General features: G+C 39.1%; 1 protein-coding gene across 4 annotated transcripts in view; it reads left to right on the plus strand.

Annotated features, from left to right (window-relative positions):
• Window positions 1-3721: 3721 nt before the first annotated feature.
• ACBD6 (acyl-CoA binding domain containing 6) overlaps window positions 3722-21444 on the plus strand; it is a 227421-nt gene continuing 209698 nt past the window's right edge. For all 4 annotated transcript variants that reach the window (XR_009531216.1, XM_060091180.1, XM_060091182.1 and 1 more), the window contains exons 1-3: window positions 3722-4494; window positions 11705-11769; window positions 15244-15340. Coding sequence is in view for 3 of the 4 variants with exons in the window: in XM_060091180.1 (XP_059947163.1) it covers window positions 4273-4494; window positions 11705-11769; window positions 15244-15340 (384 nt within the window). In the remaining variant the exon portion in view is untranslated. The remainder of the gene's footprint in view (window positions 4495-11704; window positions 11770-15243; window positions 15341-21444) is intronic.

Here is a 21444-nt window from a genome sequence, read left to right on the forward strand (position 1 = left end):
TCTAATCATAATATTTTCTCCTGTCTTCCTGATTTCTCAGCTGATTTATCTTGAGATTCAGAAAAACATATACAGTTTCCTACAGTTCCCAAGAAATGCTTGAATGGAAACACTGATTGTAAAGGCTCTCTTCCCTCTAAGTCATCAGATCCTGATAGTTTGGGTGTTTTAATTGAATCGTCAAGAAATCAAACGTTCTCAGGCATTAATGCTCTTCAGGCTCCTGTAACCAAGTTGGATTTACTATAGTGAGGAAGAACACATACATGGAGAACAATGGGCTGTCTCAGTAAGGTGTTAAGAAGTAACCTATTATAGGATTTGGGCTTTCGTTGGTGAGTTGAGGGAGAAATCTAAGGAATTGGGGATTTGCCCTTATTGGATGCTGTCAGGCAGCTGGGGCAATTTATGATTGGGCATCTCAATCAGTCTTATCTATACAGAGGGAAGACTAGAATGAGAATAAAGCTATAATTTGTAAATAAGTAATAGTCACTCATTGTGGCCAAGAGAAAGGGTATTTTGTGGTACTTTGTGGTTGGCAGAGTGATCTTGTTTTTGTCTATGCTTAGGCAAATTTCTGAAGTGCTTTACTTTATCTCATTTTATCATGGTCTCAGAGTGACCTTGTCTGAGGTTGGTATTTCATGAGATTATGTCTATCTAATAGGAGAATAATATGGCTTAGCTGTGAGTACTAGACCAGCTTCTGAATATCAGGAGCTCTTTCTTTCTTTCTTTTTCTTTTGTTCTTAAATTTTTCATTCAGATATAATTTATATACAGAAAAGTACAAAAATTTTAAGTGAGTTTTCATAAAGTGAACACACTTGTGCAACCAGCATTCAGCTCAAGAAAGAGAACATCACCAACAGCCAGAAGCCCCCTTTATGCACCCTTCAGATTACTAACCCCAAGACTACTCACTATCCTGACTTCTAACATCATAGGTTCATTTTGCCTGACTTTGAGCTGTATATGAATGGAAACATACAGAATTAGCTCTTTGTTGTCAGGTTTCCTGGGCTCTACATTATGTTTATGAGATTCATTCATACGTTGTGTCTGATTGTAAATTAGTTCATTCTTGCTGCTGAATAGTATTCTGTTGTGTAAACACACTACAGTTTATTGTTATTACTGTTGATGGCTATTTGGGTGTTTCCAGTTTGAGGAGATCAGGAATAGTGCTGCTGTGAATGTTCTTATATGTGTCTTTGGATGAATGCATATATACATGCTTGCTGGGTAGAAGTAGAATTGCTCATATTTACCTTTAGTAAATAGTACCAAACATTTTCCCAAAGTGGTTGTATCAATTTACACTCCCACCAGCCATGAGATTTGTGCTTGCTCTATTCCCATGTTATTTATACTGTTGCAGAATATAGAAAAAGGTGAAAACTTCTAAATATATTCTACAGGTCTACTATTACCCTGACACAAAATTGAGAAAGGACAGAACAAAAAGGAAAACTGTCAGTCACCTTTAAATAGGGCTGTAGAGATACTGAAGAAAATATTAGCAAACTGAGCCTAGAAATAATTTAAAAACCAACAAAAAAGCAGGACCAAGACCAGAGTGAGTTTATTCCAGGAATAGAAGTGTAATTCAACATTAGGAAATCTATTAACATAACACATTAAAATTTATATTAATTTATTAGTGTTTGTTAATATTTCATTAAGTTCCTATTAATTTATTAATATCATTGTTCATATAATTCATTGAAATAGAAACTTTATTAATATTTCCTTTAAAAGATGAAAGTAGAAAAAACATAATCTCCAGGGCTGCCGAAAAAACTGTTGATAATACTTAATTCCCATTTCTAATAAAAATTCCACAGAGGTATATAAAGGTCCATGTACCTTCCCTTCAGTCTACTTTTCAGATTCATCATCTTTCATTACACCATATGCAGGCAATTTCTGACTAAAACAACTTACAACTTTGATTTTTCCCTTGTTTCTCTACTTGTTAGCTGTGCAGCCTTGGGCAAGTTACTTAACCACTCTGTGCTGACTTCCTGTCTAAACTGGAAATAACTATACCTACCTTAAGCACTAAGGATTAACTCCCTTAAACAGTAACGGAATCAATAAGTTACTATTATCACTTTTTAATGACAAGACTTTGTTCATCAACCATCCCTTGACTGGACCATGAGTGCCCTGAGAGCAGGGACTAACAGTGGTACATTTGGGATACTCAAGGAATGTTTGTTGAATCCTGATCCAAGCTTTCTCATCTTCCTGCCTTTTTTCTTTGTTCTCTCACCCTGTCTACCCCTTCTCCCCTGTCCACCTATCTAAAGCCTAACCCCAAACAGTGAATAACCATTCTTTAGAACACCTTCTTTGTACCATTCTGATGGTGCTTATTACAATGTTTTGAGAACTGAATGAATATAATGTTGTTGTTGTTTTTAACAACACTTAGGACATAATAACCACTCAGTAAAACTTAACTATTGATGGAAGAAATTTTCACATATTGAGGTATGGGGAAGTCACTCAAGCTTATACGTTGATTTGGCTTGAACTTTATGCTATCTAGAACAGCCTGCCTTGTAGCCAATCAACATGCATTGTATATCTGCTCTAACCAATGAAGAAAAGAGTGCACTGTCCAGAAGTAAAGAATGTCCGTTCTGATGACAGAGATAAAAGTCTCCCTTTCTGGGACATCAATGCTAGTACCCCTTTGATGATAAAGCTCCTTTATAAGGAGCCAGGTGCCAAAGCCATACTAACTTGCTGTGTACAAGCTAATCTGTTTGTTTGTTTGTAACTTTGAAGGAATGTACTCTTATCAGGTTTGATGTTCTTTCTTCTGAAGGAACATAAAATTGTGCTGAAAACCATGCTTCTCCAGAGCAGTTCCTCAGATCTACCGAGAGGCTAACTCCTGGACTATAGTCCTCAGTTTGGCTCAAATAAAACTCTCCTCTATTCTTTTTAAATTTATTTATCTTTGGCTGCATTGGGTCTTTGTTTTGGTGTGCAGGATTCTCATTGCGGTGGCTTCTCCTGTTGCGGAGCATGGGCTCTAGGCGCGTCGGCTTCAGTAGTTGTGGCGCACGGGCTTAGTTGCTCCGTGGTATGTGGGATCTTCCCGGACCAGGGCTCAAACCCGTGTCCCTGCATTGGCAGGCAGATTCTTAAGCACTATGCCACCAGGGAAGTCCTCCCTTCTACTATTACAGATTGGTTATTGACGATTTTCTTTGACACTATCACAATCACGTTACAGTTTCTGCAGTTTTCTGAGTTCCTTCAGGGCAGAACTACGTAGTACATTTTTGTTTTCACTTTTCAGGGTCTGCCAAAGCACAGTGGCAAAGGCTGAGCTGGGAAGAAGCACCGTGCTGAGGGCCCTGGAGTGTGGGTGGGGTCCCATAAAGCTCAGAGAGATGGGGGTCACGCACGCATGCAAAGCAAGACACGGAGAGATTGGACCAATCACACAATTTGGGCGTTGAAGGCCCCATCTCCCAAATTTTCATTCACTATTCAAGTTAGAACCAAACTCTCCAGCAACGGATGCAGGTATCCGAAGCTCATTTGGGGCGCTCGGGACACATAACCTTGGGAGGCGGGCGCAGGCGGAACCTTCGTCCTCAGCTCCAAGTTTCCCACGACTCCGCTTCTATCGCTACACTACCAAATAGACGGCCTCCTTCCCCCACCCCCGATGGCCTAGTGTTTTCAACGAAACGATTAACAGACACCTCAACGACTGAGGACTGTTTCTCCAAGCAGCGTTCCCCCAGCGCGGTCGCATGAGTCCCGCAACATAGAGGCGGTGCCCAACGAAGGGCCACCCACGCTTCCCCCGCCCAGTGAGAAAGAGGACGCCGGCCGTAGCTCCGGGCGCGTGCTCTGCCGCTCACGCCGCCCCGCGCTCACGCCGCCCCGCGCTCACGCCGCCCCGCGCTCACGCCGCCCCGCGCTCACGCCGCCCCGCGCTCACGCCGCCCCGCCTCCCTCTCTCCAGTACTTCCTGCTGTGCTGCTCGCAGACCCCCGCCCCGCCGTTGGAGGGACCCGGCGTGTCCCGAGCGCGCTGTTAGCCACGGTTTGCCGGAAGAGACCGGGCAGCGGGGGAGAGCTGCAGAGGGTGGTGGAGCCCGCCACGCACGCCCAGGGAGGGCAGGGGGAGAGAAGGAGGCAGAGTTAAGCGAGGAGCGCGCGTAAGTGAGCTTGGGTCCGACTTGAGTTCGGCCCCCAAGCCGGCGTCACACCCCGTCTGAAGAAGACAGGCGGTCACATGGCTTCGCCATTCCTGCCTGCGGGAGCCACTACGAGCGACAGCGGTGGAGAGCTGAGCTCGGGGGACGGCTCCGTGGATATGGAATCCCTCCAGAGCCCGGAGACCGAGGCGTCCTGGAGGCTGACAGAGCTGTTTGAGAAGGCTGCCGCGCACTTCCGAGGCCTGGTTCAAGGGGCCAGCAGGGAGCAGCTCTTGTACCTGTATGCCCGGTACAAGCAGGTAAAGTCGCAGGGAAGGGGTGGATGCGGGAGAGCGACCACAGGCCTTCTCTTTCCTCCAAAAAACATAGTAAACGTGCTTGATTAATGGCTAGGTGTAATGAAGTTTGCCTGTGTGTGTGTGTGTTGTTTTATAATCATCTGCTAAGGATTAGCATTCTGGACATGGAAAGGACTTGTCTGCTATCCTAGGAGTGATATTTAGCTGACCCTGAATGACAGTTTTTCTGTGTCTTCTCTGACTTGCTCAGTGGCCTTGCACTTAACGCTTTCACCAGCTTCAGAACATTTACAAAACAAGATTTATCGTTCACTCTTGCCAGAGGGTCGTTTGGAAGTAAACGTAGTAACGTTAAAAAAAATTTCTGAGAATAATAAAGAGGGTGGTGCAATGCAAAATAAAGTATTACTACTTTTATTATTGTGATTTTTTTAACCCTAAATATCTTAGACATGTTTTGGCGGAATATGCTTGTGTTAGATACAGTTATAAAAATTTTAGAGCTAGAAAACACCAGATGAAATAATGCCCTTCTCTTAGGAATAAGGAAACCCGGAGAGAGTAGATAACTTGCCTAGGGTCATACAGAACTAGAACTAGATTGTAGCTCCTGACTCTAAGGCTCCAAAGATTACCTGGAAGTATGGGAATAGTAATAATAATGTCATATGACATATGAGACATCTTTAATTTATCCTCAAAGAGTAATTGGGTTAGAAAAATAATTGCTTTATCATAATCGACAAATACTTGTTCACCATCTTTTATGGCAAAACACTTGGGTGTTATGCCTGTGGGGGATGCAGAGAAGCAAAAGCATCATGACACTTGCCATCAAGAGACTTACAAAGTTACTTGAGGTGTTTAGATTTAAACATGTGAAAAATCGCTTACAAGAGTTAAATAACAGTTCAGGAAAACTCCAGCTCTTTGGAACACTGGAAGGAATGAAGTTCTGGATAACAGCCCATTTTATGCCTCTTGGTATCTGTTTCCCCCTGTATTCTTTAAAAAAAAAAAAAGTTGTGGGGTCCCTCTGTATTCTTAAACTGAATATACTAAGTAGAGATGAACCTTCTTTTGAAGATTGATGAATATCAGTTAAAGTGACCTGAGAGATATAGCTGGTAGGAACAAATGGTATAAATTATAGTGTGGAATGAAAATATGCCTGAATTGGCCTCAGAATTTGTTTTCATGCAAAAGTCCTGGATATCTGTTTTCTCTTTGGTCATTTATCCTGTCCTAATAACATTAAAATGAGACTTTCAATTATTTAACAAGAATTTATTGAGCATTGCGCTTGGACCAGTAACATGGCTGACTGAGATTCTCTGGACAGTATAAGACTAATTTTCTCCAGATTTCCTAAAAACATTGTTTTTCTTTCTATGACATATATTTATTGATATTAGCATCATCATTATTAAATATCTGATATTCGAGTCATCAGTGAACTATAGTCACCTGTGAGCTGGCAACCATTCTGTCTCAGGTGTACTTCATCCAGATAGTCTGGAAGAGGCGTGTGTTCCTCACCCTCTTGACATTAGTGGGGTTAGAGAGATTCTGTTTCTGGAAATAAAATTCCTCGTTATTGGAGAACAATTATTAGAGAATTAGAGAATAAGATTATGCTTACTTAGATATGTTAGGGCACACAGTGTTTATCAATCTCTTCTAAATATGTTGTTTTTATCAGAATTCTGTGGCAGTATTAAAAATAGCATCTTTGATAGAATAACAAAGTTGAAAGTCCAATATAATTCCTGTATGGTGGATCAGAATTTCTCATAAAATAATTACATTTCTCATAAAATCAACCTTTATCATAAAATAATTACATTTCCTATTCCAAATAGCACTCTATTTTGTCAGCAGGAAGAGCCTGAAAATAAGCTGAGATGTGAACCTTACTTTCTCAGGCATAACATAATAGCTCTTTTAGTCTTGGATAAGCTTATGGCTGCACAATTATCTTTTAGTGAAGTTTCAGAAAGATCACACCAATTAACAGGGTTTTTTTTTGGTCCTCCATGCATTAGCCTGCACTCTCCCAGCAAAAGATAACTAATTGACACCTGTGAAACTAGAGGTTTCACAGGTGAAACCTGTGAAAATTTCAAGCTCCTGTTGAGGAACCTTCAGCACTAGCACAAGTGGGGATACTCAGCATGTCCTCCTACTTTAACCTGGGTATACTTGATTCACTGGCATTTACCATTGGCAAACTTTGTTGAAATATTCTGTTTCAGGGGCACTGGATATATCATACATATATCAGAGAGAACAGAGTTTAGATGATGCTCTGTTAAAGTGCTGCATTTTATAACTGTTTCATAGCTTAGGATTCATCATCCCTGATTTGGAAGCTGTTACTTACGATGTCCTAAAATCCTGTAGTTTTATTTTCCCAGTCTTTCTGGATCCAGAACTATTCTTTGAATTTGGGAATACAAAAGCTTCTGTATCAGTGAGGATACTGGGTCAGCTGCTGAACTTTTATTTTTTTATTTTTTATTTTTTTATTTTTTGCGATACGCGGGTCTCTCACTGTTATGGCCTCTCCCGTTGCGGAGCACAGGCTCCGGACGCGCAGGCTCAGCGGCCATGGCTCACGGGCCTAGCTGCTCCGCGGCATGTGGGATCTTCCCGGACCCGTGTCCCCTGCGTCGGTAGGCAGACTTTTAACCACTGCGCCACCAAGGAACCCCTGGACTTCTATTTTCATCTCACATAATGGTCTGGAGGTAGGTGATCTAGGGCTGATAGGGTGCTTCTGTTTCATGTGATCATCCAGGGGCTTAGTCTTTGTCTATCTTGTAGTTCAGCCATCCATCAAGGCAGCAGTTCTCAAACTATGGTCCCCTGATAATCCCTCAGACTTTCACAGAATATAAAGTCAAAACTATTTTCATAATAATACCAAGACACTACAGGCATACCTCAGAGATATCAAGGGTTCAGTTGTAGACCACTGCAGTAAAGCACATAGCACAATAAAGTGAGTCACGTGAATGTTTTGGTTTCCCAGTGCATATAAAAGTTATGTTTATACTATACTGTAGTCCATTAAGTGTGCAAAAGTGTTATGTCTAAAAAATGTATATACCTCAATTAAAAAATATTTTATTGCTAAAAAATGCTAACCATCATCTGAGCCTTCAGTGACTCATAATCTTTTCACTAGTGGAGGGTTTGAAATATTGGGAGAATTAGCAAAATGTAACCCAGGGACATGAAGTGAGCAAATGCTATTGGAAAAATGGTGCCGATAGACTTGCTTGATACAGGGTGTCCACAAACCTTTAATTTGTGAAAACCACAGTGTCTGCAAAGCACAGTGAAGCAAAGTGCAGTAAAACGAGATATGCGTGTATTTGCCTTTTTTCTGTGCTGTCATGGCAGATAAAACTGCTGATGTGTTAGCATGAACCAAGGCAGTGGTAGCAGACTGTACTAGTAGTTATTTTTTTTTAACCACTATGTACTCTGAGTTAAAAAAAAAAAAAAAAAAAGGCCAGTTTCACTTTAAAATGTCTTTGATGAAGCAGTGAAAATTATTGATTTTTATTCAGTATTAACTCTTGAGTACACATCTTTTTAATATTGTGTGTGATGTAATGGGGGTACACACAAAATACTTCTCCTGCATACTGAATTATGTTGGTTGTTTTGAGGGAAAACACCTGTGTAATTTTTGGTTGCAAGTTGAGCTACCCACATGAAACATGATTTTTACTTAACAGAGCAACTCACTGATAAACTATGCTTATTCAGATTTGAGCATTTGGCATACAGTTTCTTGAAAATGAGTGAAGTCAGCCTGTCACTTCAAGGAAAACAACTGACAGTATTTGTTGCCAGTGACAACATTTGAGCCTTTAAGTGAAAATTAAGTTTGGAAAATCTGTATCTGCCACCCGATCTTGACAGCTTCCTAATATTGAAAAACGTTTTTGATAAGATTAGTGGAGGTTTTAATGATTGTGAACTTCTGATATTGTACGTATAATGAATTGTGTCATTTGGAAGGTCTGCGTAACTCAGTGAACTGTTTTTTCAAATATTTCAGGGAGTGAAGTTACAAATTATGTGTGGATAAAAGATACATTGAAAGTGCAGGTCAGACCAATGGATTTTAATGTAACAGTGTGAAAAATTTGTTGGTATCACTTCAGATTCCACATTGCAACTAACCTTAAAGAAACTGCCACTTGTTTAGTTTGGTGTGATATCAAAGACGAGTATCCACAATTATCTGAAAATGCTACTAAAATACTTTTCTAACAATGTATCTCTGTGAAGTTGAATTTTCTTCATTTACTTGAACCAAAACAGCATATAGTGCAATAGATTGAATGCAGAAGTAGAATACACCTGCCTTCTATTAAGGCAGACAGTAAGATTTGCAAATTGTAAAACACTGTCACTTTTCTCACTAAATTTTTTTCGCTTTAAAATATATATTTTTCGGGCCTCCCTGGTGGCGCAAGTGGTTGAGAGTCCGCCTGCCGATGCAGGGGATACGGGTTCGTGCCCCGGTCTGGGAGGATCCCATATGCCGCGGAGCGGCTGGGCCCGTGAGCCATGGCCGCTGAGCCTGCGCGTCCGGAGCCTGCGCGTCCGGAGCCTGTGCTCCGCAACGGGGGAGGCCACAACAGTGAGAGGCCCGCATACCGCAAAAAAAAAAAATAAATAAAAATAAAAAATAAAAAAAAATAAAATATATATTTTTCATAAAATTTTGTTATTTATGTTAACATGTAATGAGTTTATTATTTTTAAATGAATTAATACATATTTTAAAATTTCTTTTCATTTCTAATCTAGTAAATATTGATAGATACAACCCACATAAACAAAAGCTCTTTGGGGGGCTCAGTTTCTAAGAGTGTAACGGGATTATGAGACTAAAAGGTTTGTGAACTGCTGCCCTAAGATTCTCTTCCCATGGCCAGAGATGGCTCACCATACGCATGTTCTAGCCAGGGCAGAGGGAAAGGGAAGAACAAGCCCCCCGTTTCTTTTCTTTTCTTTTTTTTTTTTTTTTTGCGGTACACGGGCCTCTCACTGTTGTGGCCTCTCCCGTTGCAGAGCACAGGCTCCAGACGTGCAGGCTCAGTGGCCATGGCTCACGGGCCCAGCTGCTCCGGGGCATGTCAGATCTTCCCGGACCCGGGCACGAACCCATGTCCCCTGCATCAGCAGGTGGACTCTCAACCACTGCGCCACCAGGGAAGCCCCAAGCCCCCCTTTCTTTTTAAGGAAGATATTTATATCACTTTCACATACATCCAGCCCCCTGAACCTGGGCAGAAGTTGCATGGCCACATGTAATGTTCAGCTCAATGACCATGTGTCCGGCTGAGACTTCTATTACCATAAGAGAAAGGAAGGATAGATACTGGTATTTGTTTCTGCCACTGGCTGTTGTCTGGATGAAAAAACCACAAATAGTAATAACTGCTATTTTTATGATGCCTAGTAGTTTATCTCATTTCGTATTTCTAACACAGTAGTTCAAGTGATTTTAGAGATGCCAGAACTGAAGCCTAGATTCCATGTGGCATATAAAACAGAGTGTTGTATAGTAGAGTAATATTGGACTTTGGTGTCTAACGGTCCTGGAGTCAAGTCTTGACTCCTCATTCAAGATTTACTCATGTGTGAGCTTCTCTGTACTCATTTATAGAATGAATTTGTAATGGCAAGCCTAACAGGATTGTTGTGTGGCTCATTTGACATACATATGTGAAACTTTTGGTTTATGGTGATTGTTCAAGAAAAGCAGCTCCTGCTCTTTCATCATTTCTTCCCCCGTCCCATCATAACCGGGCTGCCCCTGTGTAAATGTACATTTTAATAACAGCCAGAGGGCCATGTGATTCATGGCTAAGCAAATGGTAGAGATGATGGTTGTTAGGAACTCAGAGATGGATGAGATCATTGTAGATGGAAAGGGTTCTTAGAATTTGAACCTTGAGTGGGACTGCAAGGAGATTTAGCATTTTGAAAAGCTGAGAGAAGAGAAGTCTTTTTAGGTGAGGGAAATAACATGAGCAAAATAGAATAAAAATTCTAAATGCAATGAGTAGATCAGTCTGGTTAGTGAGTAGACTATCAGTTTGATTTTAGCAAAATGCAAGTGTGTAAGAGTAGAAGGAGGTAGTGGGTAAGTCTTTGAGAAGTAGATGGGGTCCAGATTGTGGTATTTAGCTTTAGGGAAAATAGGTATTTTGTTGAACACATGCCTAATGTATTCATTCTATATGCAATAAACATTTTTTTACTGCCTTAAGTTAGACACTATGTTATGTGCAATGAGCGACTTAAGAATGGTTTCTTAGAGGCTATATTCTAATAGCAAGATGAGACTACAGAAACCTTGCTAACACAAGGTAAAAGTGAAAAGTGCCATCAGAGAGGTATAGAGTAAGTGCTGTGAGGGTTCATCAGAAAGGGAGGTTACTGCTGGCAGTGGGAATCGAGCTGTGTAGTGAATTCTACAGTTGTGTGAATTTCACTTACGCTTATTCACAATGAAAATAATTACTGTGTAGTTTAACTACAAGTGTTTGAGGATTAAAAATAAGTATTGAGCACAAACAAGAGAAGATTGTTGTGGAATAAATAGAACTTATATTATTGAGAAACCTTGAAATTTTTTGTGTGTGGCTTTTAGCATCTAAATTTATATTGACTAGTTTCATAATAGGGCACTTTAAAAATAGTGTGCTTTATCCTGGAATTTGAGAGAGATAAAATGCTGATAGTGTTATGAGAATCAGCACAGACAGACGGTATGATGAATTCTGATAAACTGTACTTTAAAGCTTGTTTATTGCATGTTTAAAAATTCTTCTACATTACAAATGGTAATAAGGATTGCATAATCTATATTTATAATTTGTTTTATATATATAATTTTGTCTACTAATTTAGGAATGCACTGTCACCCTTTTTTTTTTTAATGTATTACACTGTTAGATAACAGTTTTTTTATGCAGTAAGCCAAAGCAGCCTGTATTTAAAGTTTGTTTTTTGGTTTGCTTTTGCAAAGCATGTTAAATTTTGTTATTTTATATGATGCAGATATTTTCTAACCTATAGTTATGAAGTATACATAATAGATTTAAAAATTAGAAGTTTCTCTGACATTTCTTTGAAAAATAAGTTCTTGATTTTACCCCCCTCCCGCTTGATTTAGGTCACAGTTGGAAATTGCAATACTCCTAAACCAAGCTACTTTGACTTTGAAGGAAAGCAAAAATGGTAAGAAATTCTTGGGATCTAATGTGGTTGTTGTAAATGGCTTAGGTGTTTAGGAATTAGAAAGTAGTGAGCAGATTAAAGAATTAGTTTTCTATTAATCTCTTTCTGCTGTAGACTGTGCTAATGATAGGCAGTTGGGAGAGAGATTAAAAGATTAAAAGATTTTAGATAAATCTCCTAAAGGATTCTTATGCCATGATGTTGGTATATAAGTAGTTCACAACAGACACACATTCCTTACATATGAATTGCTTCTTAGAGAGTAACCAAAAGAGCTATTGGTTGGGATTTTCCTTCCCTGTCATACAGCCCCTAATGGGTCACCACTTCTCCCCTCTGGAGGGATCTTTGGAAGAAGGCCAGGAGGATGGGAAGGTAGAAGAGCAGGGTAAATCCCCATCTTTTTTTACTCTTCTCCCCTCCCCAATTTTATCTGCTCATTTCTAGTGCCCTTCTGTTCCTTGCCCACCTATACCATGGTGAAGAAGTGCGTGTAATACCCTGTTGGGCAGAAGGGGGGAAAAATAGATACTGAGTCTACTTCTTTCCTAAATACATAAAAAGATTATGCCCTCCTAGATTTTTTTACTTATAATTCAGAGATTACCTCTTACCATTTGAGGCCTTATTTCCTCTTACCTTGTCTAAGTGAAAAGAGAGAAATTGCATACAATAGGGAACCTTAGTTATAGAAGGAAGGACTTTGGAGCATCAGCCCTGGAATTAAAAGTAGAGAGAGTAGGGTTTAAAAAGAAAAGATGAAATATGGTTATAGAGAGAAGAAGCGTATTTCACAATGTGGTCCCCTGGACAAGTTGCCTGTCTAGGAAATGTTTGTCCCTCAGCTGTGAGGAGATGTAGAGTTTGAACCCGAATGCAAATAATAATGTCATTAAGCCCAACTGTTTAGTTCAGCTGACTTTTTTTTGTGTAAGACATTCTCAGTGAAGGAAGCAGTGCTTTGATTTTCATTCTGGTGCAGATTTTCTTTGCTGATGATAACAAAAAGTTCTCTGACTGGCATTTTATTACTGTTGTAGAGAATACCTGATGTAAATTTTATTGTGAGTTTTTTGTTTCAGTTTAAGAATTATAATTCACCATTATTTTTTCCCCAAGTTTCCCTGTTATCTCACTGTTTTTAGTAATTTTTAAAAGTTTAGATTTTACAGCTACTATAATAATTCAGTCAAGAATCATCAATAGATGTTAAAATCATTAGATGAAAAACTACTCGGGAACAATATTCACACAATCTGATCCACAGTTTACTTATTAATTACAAAGAGGAAACCTGGAAATACTGCTTTTACTAAGTCCTGACTCCTATCATTATGGGACAAACTGCTGTCATGTGATGAACTGTAAATGACATGTCACCTATATGTTGCTCTTGCCAAATATTTAACCTGATTCTAATCATGATTAATCATTTTTGGCAAGAACACTCTGTAGGTGAGGAAACAATCAGACAAATGCAAATTGAAAGATTTTATAAAACAGCTGGTTCAGACTCTTAGAAAATAGCAGTATCATGGAAGACAAAAAAGGCTAAAGATACATGAAACTCAGTGCTGTGTGTAAATCTTGATTGGCTCCTCATCTGGGAGAAGAAAGCTATAAAGAACCTTTTGGGGAAGTCAGGGAAATCTGAATACGGTCTATATACATTTATTTAATAGTACTGATATTAAGTTTCTTCACTTTGAAGAATATATATTTGACATATATTTGGGGTAAAGTGTTATGATGTATACAAGTAACTTTCAAGAGATTCAGCAAAAATAAATTTAGGAAACCTCAGAAAGATGTTCTGTTCATCATAGGAGCAGGCAGGTAGTGAGAAAACTGTGGGACTGAGTTCTGTTTTACAGTAGATCAGTGGCTGTACATCCCGGTTGGAGGTAGAAAGAATTGGCAGGGAAAAGCCAAGAAGGAGGCCTGTCCTAGCAGCTGGCAAAAAAGAAGAAAAGGAAAATGCAGAAGGGGGCTCAGGACTAAAATATTGCCCTTGGTATTAAACTGCAGGAAGTCCCTACCTTCTTACTCACTGTATTCTTATCTCTGTCTTCACCTCCCCTCGCCTTTTTTTTTTTTGCGGTATGTGGGCCTCTCATTGTTGTGGCCTCTCCCGCTGCGGAGCACAGGCTCCGGACACGCAGGCTCAACGGCCATGGCTCATGGGCCAAGCCGCTCCGCGGCATGTGGGATCCTCCCAGACCGGGGCACGAACCCGTGTCCCCTGCATCGGCAGGCGGACTCTCAACCACTGCGCCACCAGGGAAGCTCCTCCCCTTGCCTTTTTTTTTAAAATTTAATTTTATTTTTTTATACCACAGGTTCTTATTAGTTATCCATTTTAGACATATTAGTGTATACATGTCAATCCAAATCTCCCAATTCATCACACCACCACCACTGCTCCCCCGCCACTTTCCCCCCTTGGTGTCCATACCTTTGTTCTCTACATCTGTGTCTCAATTTCTGCCCTGCAAACTGGTTCATCTGTACCATTTTTCTAGGTTCTACATATATGCGTTAATATACGATATTTGTTTTTCTCTTTCTGACTTACTTCACTCTGTATGACAGTCTCTAGATCCATCCACGTCTCTACAAATGACCCAATTTCATTCCTTTTTATGGCTGAGTAATAGTCCATTGTATATATGTACCACTATTTCTTTATCCATTCGTCTGTAGATGGGCATTTAGGTTGCTTCCATGTCCTGGCTATTGTAAATACTGCTACAATGAACAATGGGGTGCATGTGTCTTTTTGAATTATGGTTTTCTCTGGTTATATGCCCAGTAGTGGGATTGCTGGGTTATATGGTAATTCTATTTTTAGTTTTTTAAGGAACCTCCATACTGTTTTCCATAGTGACTATCAATTTATATTCCCACCAACAGTGCAAGAGGGTTCCCTTTTCTTCACACCTTCTCCAGCATTTGTTGTTTGTATATTTTCTGATGATGCCCATTCTAACTGGTGTGAGGTGATATCTCATTGTAGTTTTGATTTGCATTTCTCTACTAATTAGTGATGTTGAGCAGCTTTTCATGTGCTTCTTGGCCATCTGTATGTCTTCTTTGGAGAAATGTCTATTTAGGTCTTCTGCCCATTTATAAATATCAATTGGGGGAGTTTTAAAATCTTAGGTAGTACAATAGTGTGTCATCTTCCAAAATTCAGCAGATGTGCAATATATGTGTAATTTTAAAATTTCATGGGGCAGGGTGATTAGGCAAAAAAAATGTCTAAAAGGGCTTCTTAGGTGGGGTGATAAGGTCTGTATTGCTATGGACCAATGAAATGCAAAAAGAGAAGGCTACTCATATATGGCTTATTATATCGGTATCTCCTGACCCTTAAAATGTGTGTGCCTTTTTTTAATAATAAAAAGAAGAAATATACTGTTTGTGTTCCTTACATAGTTAATGATAGGTCATTTTGGATATTCTCTACTTTAGGGAAGCATGGAAAGCACTTGGTGATTCAAGCCCCAGCCGAGCAATGCAGGAGTATATTGCCGTAGTTAAAAAATTAGATCCAAGTTGGAATCCTCAGGTAAGACTGAATGATTGTAAATAATATTTTCCAGTAACATATTATCTTTCTCTCAAATAAATGTTTAAAACTAAGCTTTAGGCTTAAATAACATCCTTAAAGTTTTATTTTCTCAAATCAAAAGATTATAAAGTTATTGCAGTATTTATCTAAAAATACTATTGCTTATATGTTAACATAATCAGCTACTGATACTGAGAACTTCTCTGAATTGTAAGGCATTTTTAAAAGCATAATTGTAATTTCAGTCGTGTAAAAACTCAGTTCATTTCAGAATTTGAAAGAGTTTAACTTGAGATCATATTATTGAGAAATGGAAGTTTTTTTTTTTTTAATGAGCACTTTCTATGAAAGTGCAAAATGTTTGTTGATAGGGATAAAATATGAATGACATGCTTTCTGCCATTATGTAAAGTACCTTATAGAATATAAAACATATCAAAAATAGAGTAACAGTATAAAACAATAATAATGTGAATGCTAGGGTATCCAGTGGAAGAACAGATTACTTTGGATTTTGGCAGCAGTTATTACATTGTTACATATTTTTTACCAGTATGAAGGAATTTTATTCCACCAGTGATGGAATCTTAAAATGTCAGAGTTGTAAGGAATCTTAAAGATTTGTACGTTATGACATATAAAAGTATATCTTAATTATGAGTACAAAGGGGGAGAGATAACCGAGTTAGGATATCTCTAATGATACAACTGCCTTTCAGAAAGCATTGAAACATTTCCTGATGTTTTTGATGTGCATGAGTATTCATTCTCAGAAACATTCCTTTTTATTAATACCTTTTATAAAACATCAAATTTGCATACAGATATATACCATAAAGGTCCTAAGGACTTAAACTCTGAAATTCAGTGGTAAAAACAGGTGCATCTCTGAGCTGAACTCAGCCTGAACACAAATGGCATGATATTTATTTAATTATTAACATCTTTATTGGAGTATAATTTCTTTACAATGATGTGTTAGCTTCTGCTGTATAACAAAGTGAATCAGCTGTACATATACATCCCATGTCCCCTCTCTCTTGCGTCCCCCTCCCACCTTCCCTATCCCACCCCTCTAGGTGGTCACAAAGCACCGAGCTGATCTCCCTGTGGCACGATATTTAAAAAAAACAAAAACAAGACTTGAAATTGCATGCCTTTAAGTGAGTCCTTACTCTTCAGGTCCAACCGCTGTGGTCTCAGGTCTTCCCTATTGACTTATACTTGACTGTTTCTGATGCCTGGCTTATGTAGGTACTTGAGTTGATAACTTCTGATAAATGACAGAATTTATGATTTCTTACCTTCAATACTTTAATCACTAAGTAAAATTCCGTTAACTATGACTCTTACAAATGCACAGTCCATGTAGTAGGTAGTTCTTCCTTAGGGAAACCCAAACAGGCATTAAGGATGTTTTTAAAAATATCTAAATCTTACCTATTGAACTTCTAAAACTTGAGTAAACTAAGCAGAACCAAAGATACTTTCTTTTTTCTTTTCTTTTTTTTCCAACATCTTCATTGGACAAAGATACTTTCAAGTAAAAATGATTCTTTAATACAGTGTTCTAAAAATATGTTAACATCATAATCTAGTTGTAAACAGGAATTTTACGTTTCATTTATGTTTTAATTTTTAGTTTAAACATTCTGAGCTCGTCCCTTTGACTCATAGCTTTTTTTCCCCCTTGTTTTTGATTGGTATGGGGCAGATCATAATCTCAATCTCAAGACATTTGGTATTTGGTTCATTATCTTTTAGGTTAAAAGAACCATTTTCTTTTGATACTTGTTTCTAGAAATGATGAAATGATAACGACTCTCATGCTGAGTGTGTTAAGTTCTTTGCATGTATTGCCCTTTGAAATCTTCATAAGATTTTTAAGAATTAGGAACTATTATTGTCTGTATTTTAAAAAAGAGAAAATTCAGGCACAGAGGGGCTTAGTAACTTTTCTAAGATTAGCCAGCTAGTGAATGGTGTTGTCAGGATTTGGACCTATCCTTATATGAGTCCAGATCCCCACCCCTGATCACTCTGCTATCTGTTCTATAGCTGACATTATGTGTATTAAAAAAAGCATGTAAACTTAAGTGTATAGAAAATTCAAGTACAGATAGTTATTTATTTTAAATTTATTATTTTAAAATTTTATTTTATTTTTGGCTGCGTTGGGTCTTTGCTGCTGCGCGCGGGCTTTCTCTAGTTGTGATGAGTGGGGCTACTCTTTGTTGCTGTGCGCGGGCTCATTGCAGTGGCTTCTCTTGTTGAGGAACATGGTCTCTAGGTGTGCGGGCTTCAGCAGTTGTGGTGTGTGGGCTCAGTAGTTGTGGCTCATGGGCTCTAGAGCGCAGGCTCAGTAGTTGTGGCACATGGGCATAGTTGCTCTGCGGCATGTGGGATCTTCCTGGACCAGGGCTTGAACCCGTGTGCCCTACATTGGCAGACGATTCTTAACCACTCCGCCACCAGGGAATACCAAGATAGTTACTTTTTAAATCAAAGCTACACGGTACCTTGAAGTATAAAATGCATAGTGCTTTAAAATGTAACCCTTTGCCTGTTACCTGTTTTGTTTTGTCTTTCTCAAGAATGTACTGTTGAATGTCTAATAGTCAAGGCAGTTCTTTTGCTTTTATGTACATAGTTTTTTGGGAGGGAGGCAGAGAGGGTGAGTTTTTCTTTTTTTTTTTTTTAAATAAATTTATTTATTTTTATTTTTGGCTGCATTGGGTCTCTGCTGGAGCACACGGGCTTTCTCTAGCTGCGGCGAGCGGGGGCTATTCTTTGTTGCAGTGCGCGGGCTTCTCACTGCGGTGGTTTCTCTTGCTGCACAGCAGGGGCTTCAGTAGTTGTGGCTCGCGGGCTCTAGAGTGCAGGCTCAGTAGTTGTGGCACACGGGCTTAGTTGCTCTGCAGCATGCAGGATCCTCCCGGATCAGGGCTCGAACCCCTGTCCCCAGCATTGGCAGGCAGATTCTTAACCACTGCGCCACTAGGGAAGTCCCAAGGGTGAGTTTTTATTTTGGTATAATTTACTTTTATTTCTTTTCTTTTTTTTTTTTTTTTTTTTTTTGCGGTACGCAAGCCTCTCACTGTTGTGGCCTCTCCCATTGCGGAGCACAGGCTCCAGACGCGCAAGCTCAGTGGCCATGGCTCATGGGCCCAGCCGCTCCGCGGCATGTGGGATCTTCCCGGACCAGGGCACGAACCCGCGTCCCCTGCATTGACAGGCAGACTCTCAACCACTGTGCCCCCAGGGAAGCCCTATTTCTATTATTTTTGACAAATAAAAATTATATATATTTAAGGTATACAATGTGATGTTTTGGTGTTTGGTGTATATCTTGTGAAATGATTATCACAGTCAAACTGATTAATATATCCCTCACCTTCCCTGTTTATCATGGTTTTATGTGTGTGTGTGGTGAGAACACTTGAGATCTACTCTCTAAGCAAATTTCATGTATATGATACATTATTATTAATTAGTGTACTTATTAGTAACTAATAATAGTACATTATTATTAACTAAAGTATACTGGATGTTACTTTTTTTTAAAGTTTCAAGAATAGTACAAGACACTTCTGGATGGCCTTTGTCTAGTTACACCAGTTTTTTTTCTACATTTGTTTTAGCATTCTTTCTCTATTTACTCATAAATACATATATACTACATATAAATAAGTTTTTTCGGAATTATTTTATTATTTTTGAACTAAAAGTTATAGACATCATGTCCCTTTACTACTTAGTACTTCAATATGTTACTATACTGCAGTTATCAAAATTGGTAAATTTTTTTTTTTTTGGTGTCATGAATTCTTTTGAAATTCTTTTTTTTTCAGAACCCTGGGCTCAAGAGTTCCTCCAGGGCATGCGTGTGTGTGTGTGTATGTGTATAGATATGTGTTTGTATACATATTTCTTTTAATATAAAAATTGTAAATGTATATTTAAGGTATATAATATGATGATTTGATGTATATATACACAGTGAAATGATTAGTCAAGCTAACTAATATAACATCTCCTCTCATAGTCACCTTTTCTCTATGTGTGTGTGATGAAAACACCTGAGGTTTACTCTCTTAGCATATTTCTGGTATTCAGTACAGTGTTATTAACTGTAGTCATCATGCCTGTGCATTAGATCCCTAGACTTATTCATCCTACATAACTGCAACTTTGTACCCTTTGACCAATATCTCGCTATTTCCCCTATCCATTGGTAAATAACATTCTATTCTCTGCTTCTATGAATTTCACTTTTTAATTTTTTTAGATTCTATATATGAGATCATATAATACTTGTCTTTCTCTGTCTGACTTATTTCACTTAGCATAATGTCCTCCAGGTTCATCCATGTTGTCATAAGTGGTAAGATTTCCTTCGTTCTCATGGCTGAATAATGTTCTGGGGGGTGTGTGTGTATACACACACACACACTCTATATCTTGTTTATGCATTCATCCATACATGGACACTTAGGTTGTTTCCATATATTGGCTATTGTGAATAATGCTAAAAACATGAGAGGTGGGCTTCCCTGGTGGCTCAGTGGTTGAGAATCCGCCTGCCGATGCAGGGGACACGGGTTCGTGCCCCGGTCTGGGAAGATCCCACATGCCGTGGAGCGACTGGGCCCGTGAGCCATGGCTGCTGAGCCTGCGTGTCCAGAGCCTGTGCTCCACAACGGGAGAGGCCACAACAGTGAGAGGCCCGCGTACCGCAAAAAAAAAAAAAAAAACACATGAGAGGGCAAGATATCTCTTTGAGATCCTGATTTCATTTCCTTTAGATGTATACCCAGAAGTGAGATTGCTGGATCATATGGGAGTTCTATTTTTAATTTTTTGAAGAACCTCCATACTGTTTCTCATAATGGCTATAGCAATTTACATTCCTACCAATAATATACGATTCTCTTTTCTCAAAATCAGGAATTTTAACATTGATTCAATATTACTGTAAAATCCATAGTTCATATTCAAGTTTATCACTTATCTAAAATATGTCTTTCATAGTTATTTTTTAAAATTCTGATCCATCATCCAGTCCAGGATCATGCATTGCATCTAGTTGTCATCTCTTTAGTCTTCTTTAATCTGGAATGGTTTCTCAGCCTTTCTTTTTCTCTCTTGACTGTGATATTTTTGAAGAGTATAGGCCAGTTATTTTGTAGAGTGCCCCTCAATTTGTTTGTCTGTTTTCTCACGAGTAGATTTAGATCATACGTTTTTAAGACGAATACCACAGAATTCTTCTCAATGCATTATACCAGGACATACATGATGTCTGTTTGCCCCAAAATTGGTTGTTAACATTGATCACTTGCTTAAGGTGGTGTCTGCCAGATTTCTCTACTGTAGCTTTCCTTTTTCCCCCTTTGTAATTTATGAGTAATTTGTGAGGAGATAATTTGAGACTATGTAAATATCCTTTTCCTAATCAGATTTCACTGACTACTTTTAACATCCATTAATGATTTTCTAACTCCATCATTTCTTCTACATTTATTATTTGGCATTCCACTGTAAGGGTGGGCTTTCCCTTCTCCCCTATTTATTTATTCATTTTCAAGAACTGTGAAAGGTGTAGGATTGTACCCTACTTGCAAGCTAATAAGTTAGCCTGTTACTGTTTCTTAGATGCTGGCAGAGGCTCCTGGGTCTGAGCCAAAGGACTTTATTATTCACGGCATGGCAAACTGAATGAGCTTCATTTGATTTGCATCAGTTTCTTGTGTCCCCTAAGTCCCACAGGTGTGATGCAGGTGGGCCTAGATGGATTCCTGCATATGCAGTGGGTTGTGCTATAGGGAAGGAGCACTGAGCTTTGGGGATTCACCACTTTTATAGCAGGTAGAAGCAAGCCTGCTATTTGTCAGGTGTTGGGAAGACATGACGTCATCCCTGAAGGTGGCTTACTATACGTACAATCCTGAGAAAAGACCTAGATAAAGAGTGGTCAGAGGGCTTCTTTGGTGGTGCAGTGGTTAAGAATCTGCCTGCCAAAGCAGGTGACACGGGTTCGAGCCCTGGTCTGGGAGGATCCCACATGCCGTGGAGCAACTAAGCCTGTGTGCCACAACTAC

This window comes from Mesoplodon densirostris, chromosome 2 (assembly GCF_025265405.1).
Source record: "Mesoplodon densirostris isolate mMesDen1 chromosome 2, mMesDen1 primary haplotype, whole genome shotgun sequence".
Lineage (NCBI taxonomy): Eukaryota > Metazoa > Chordata > Mammalia > Artiodactyla > Ziphiidae > Mesoplodon > Mesoplodon densirostris.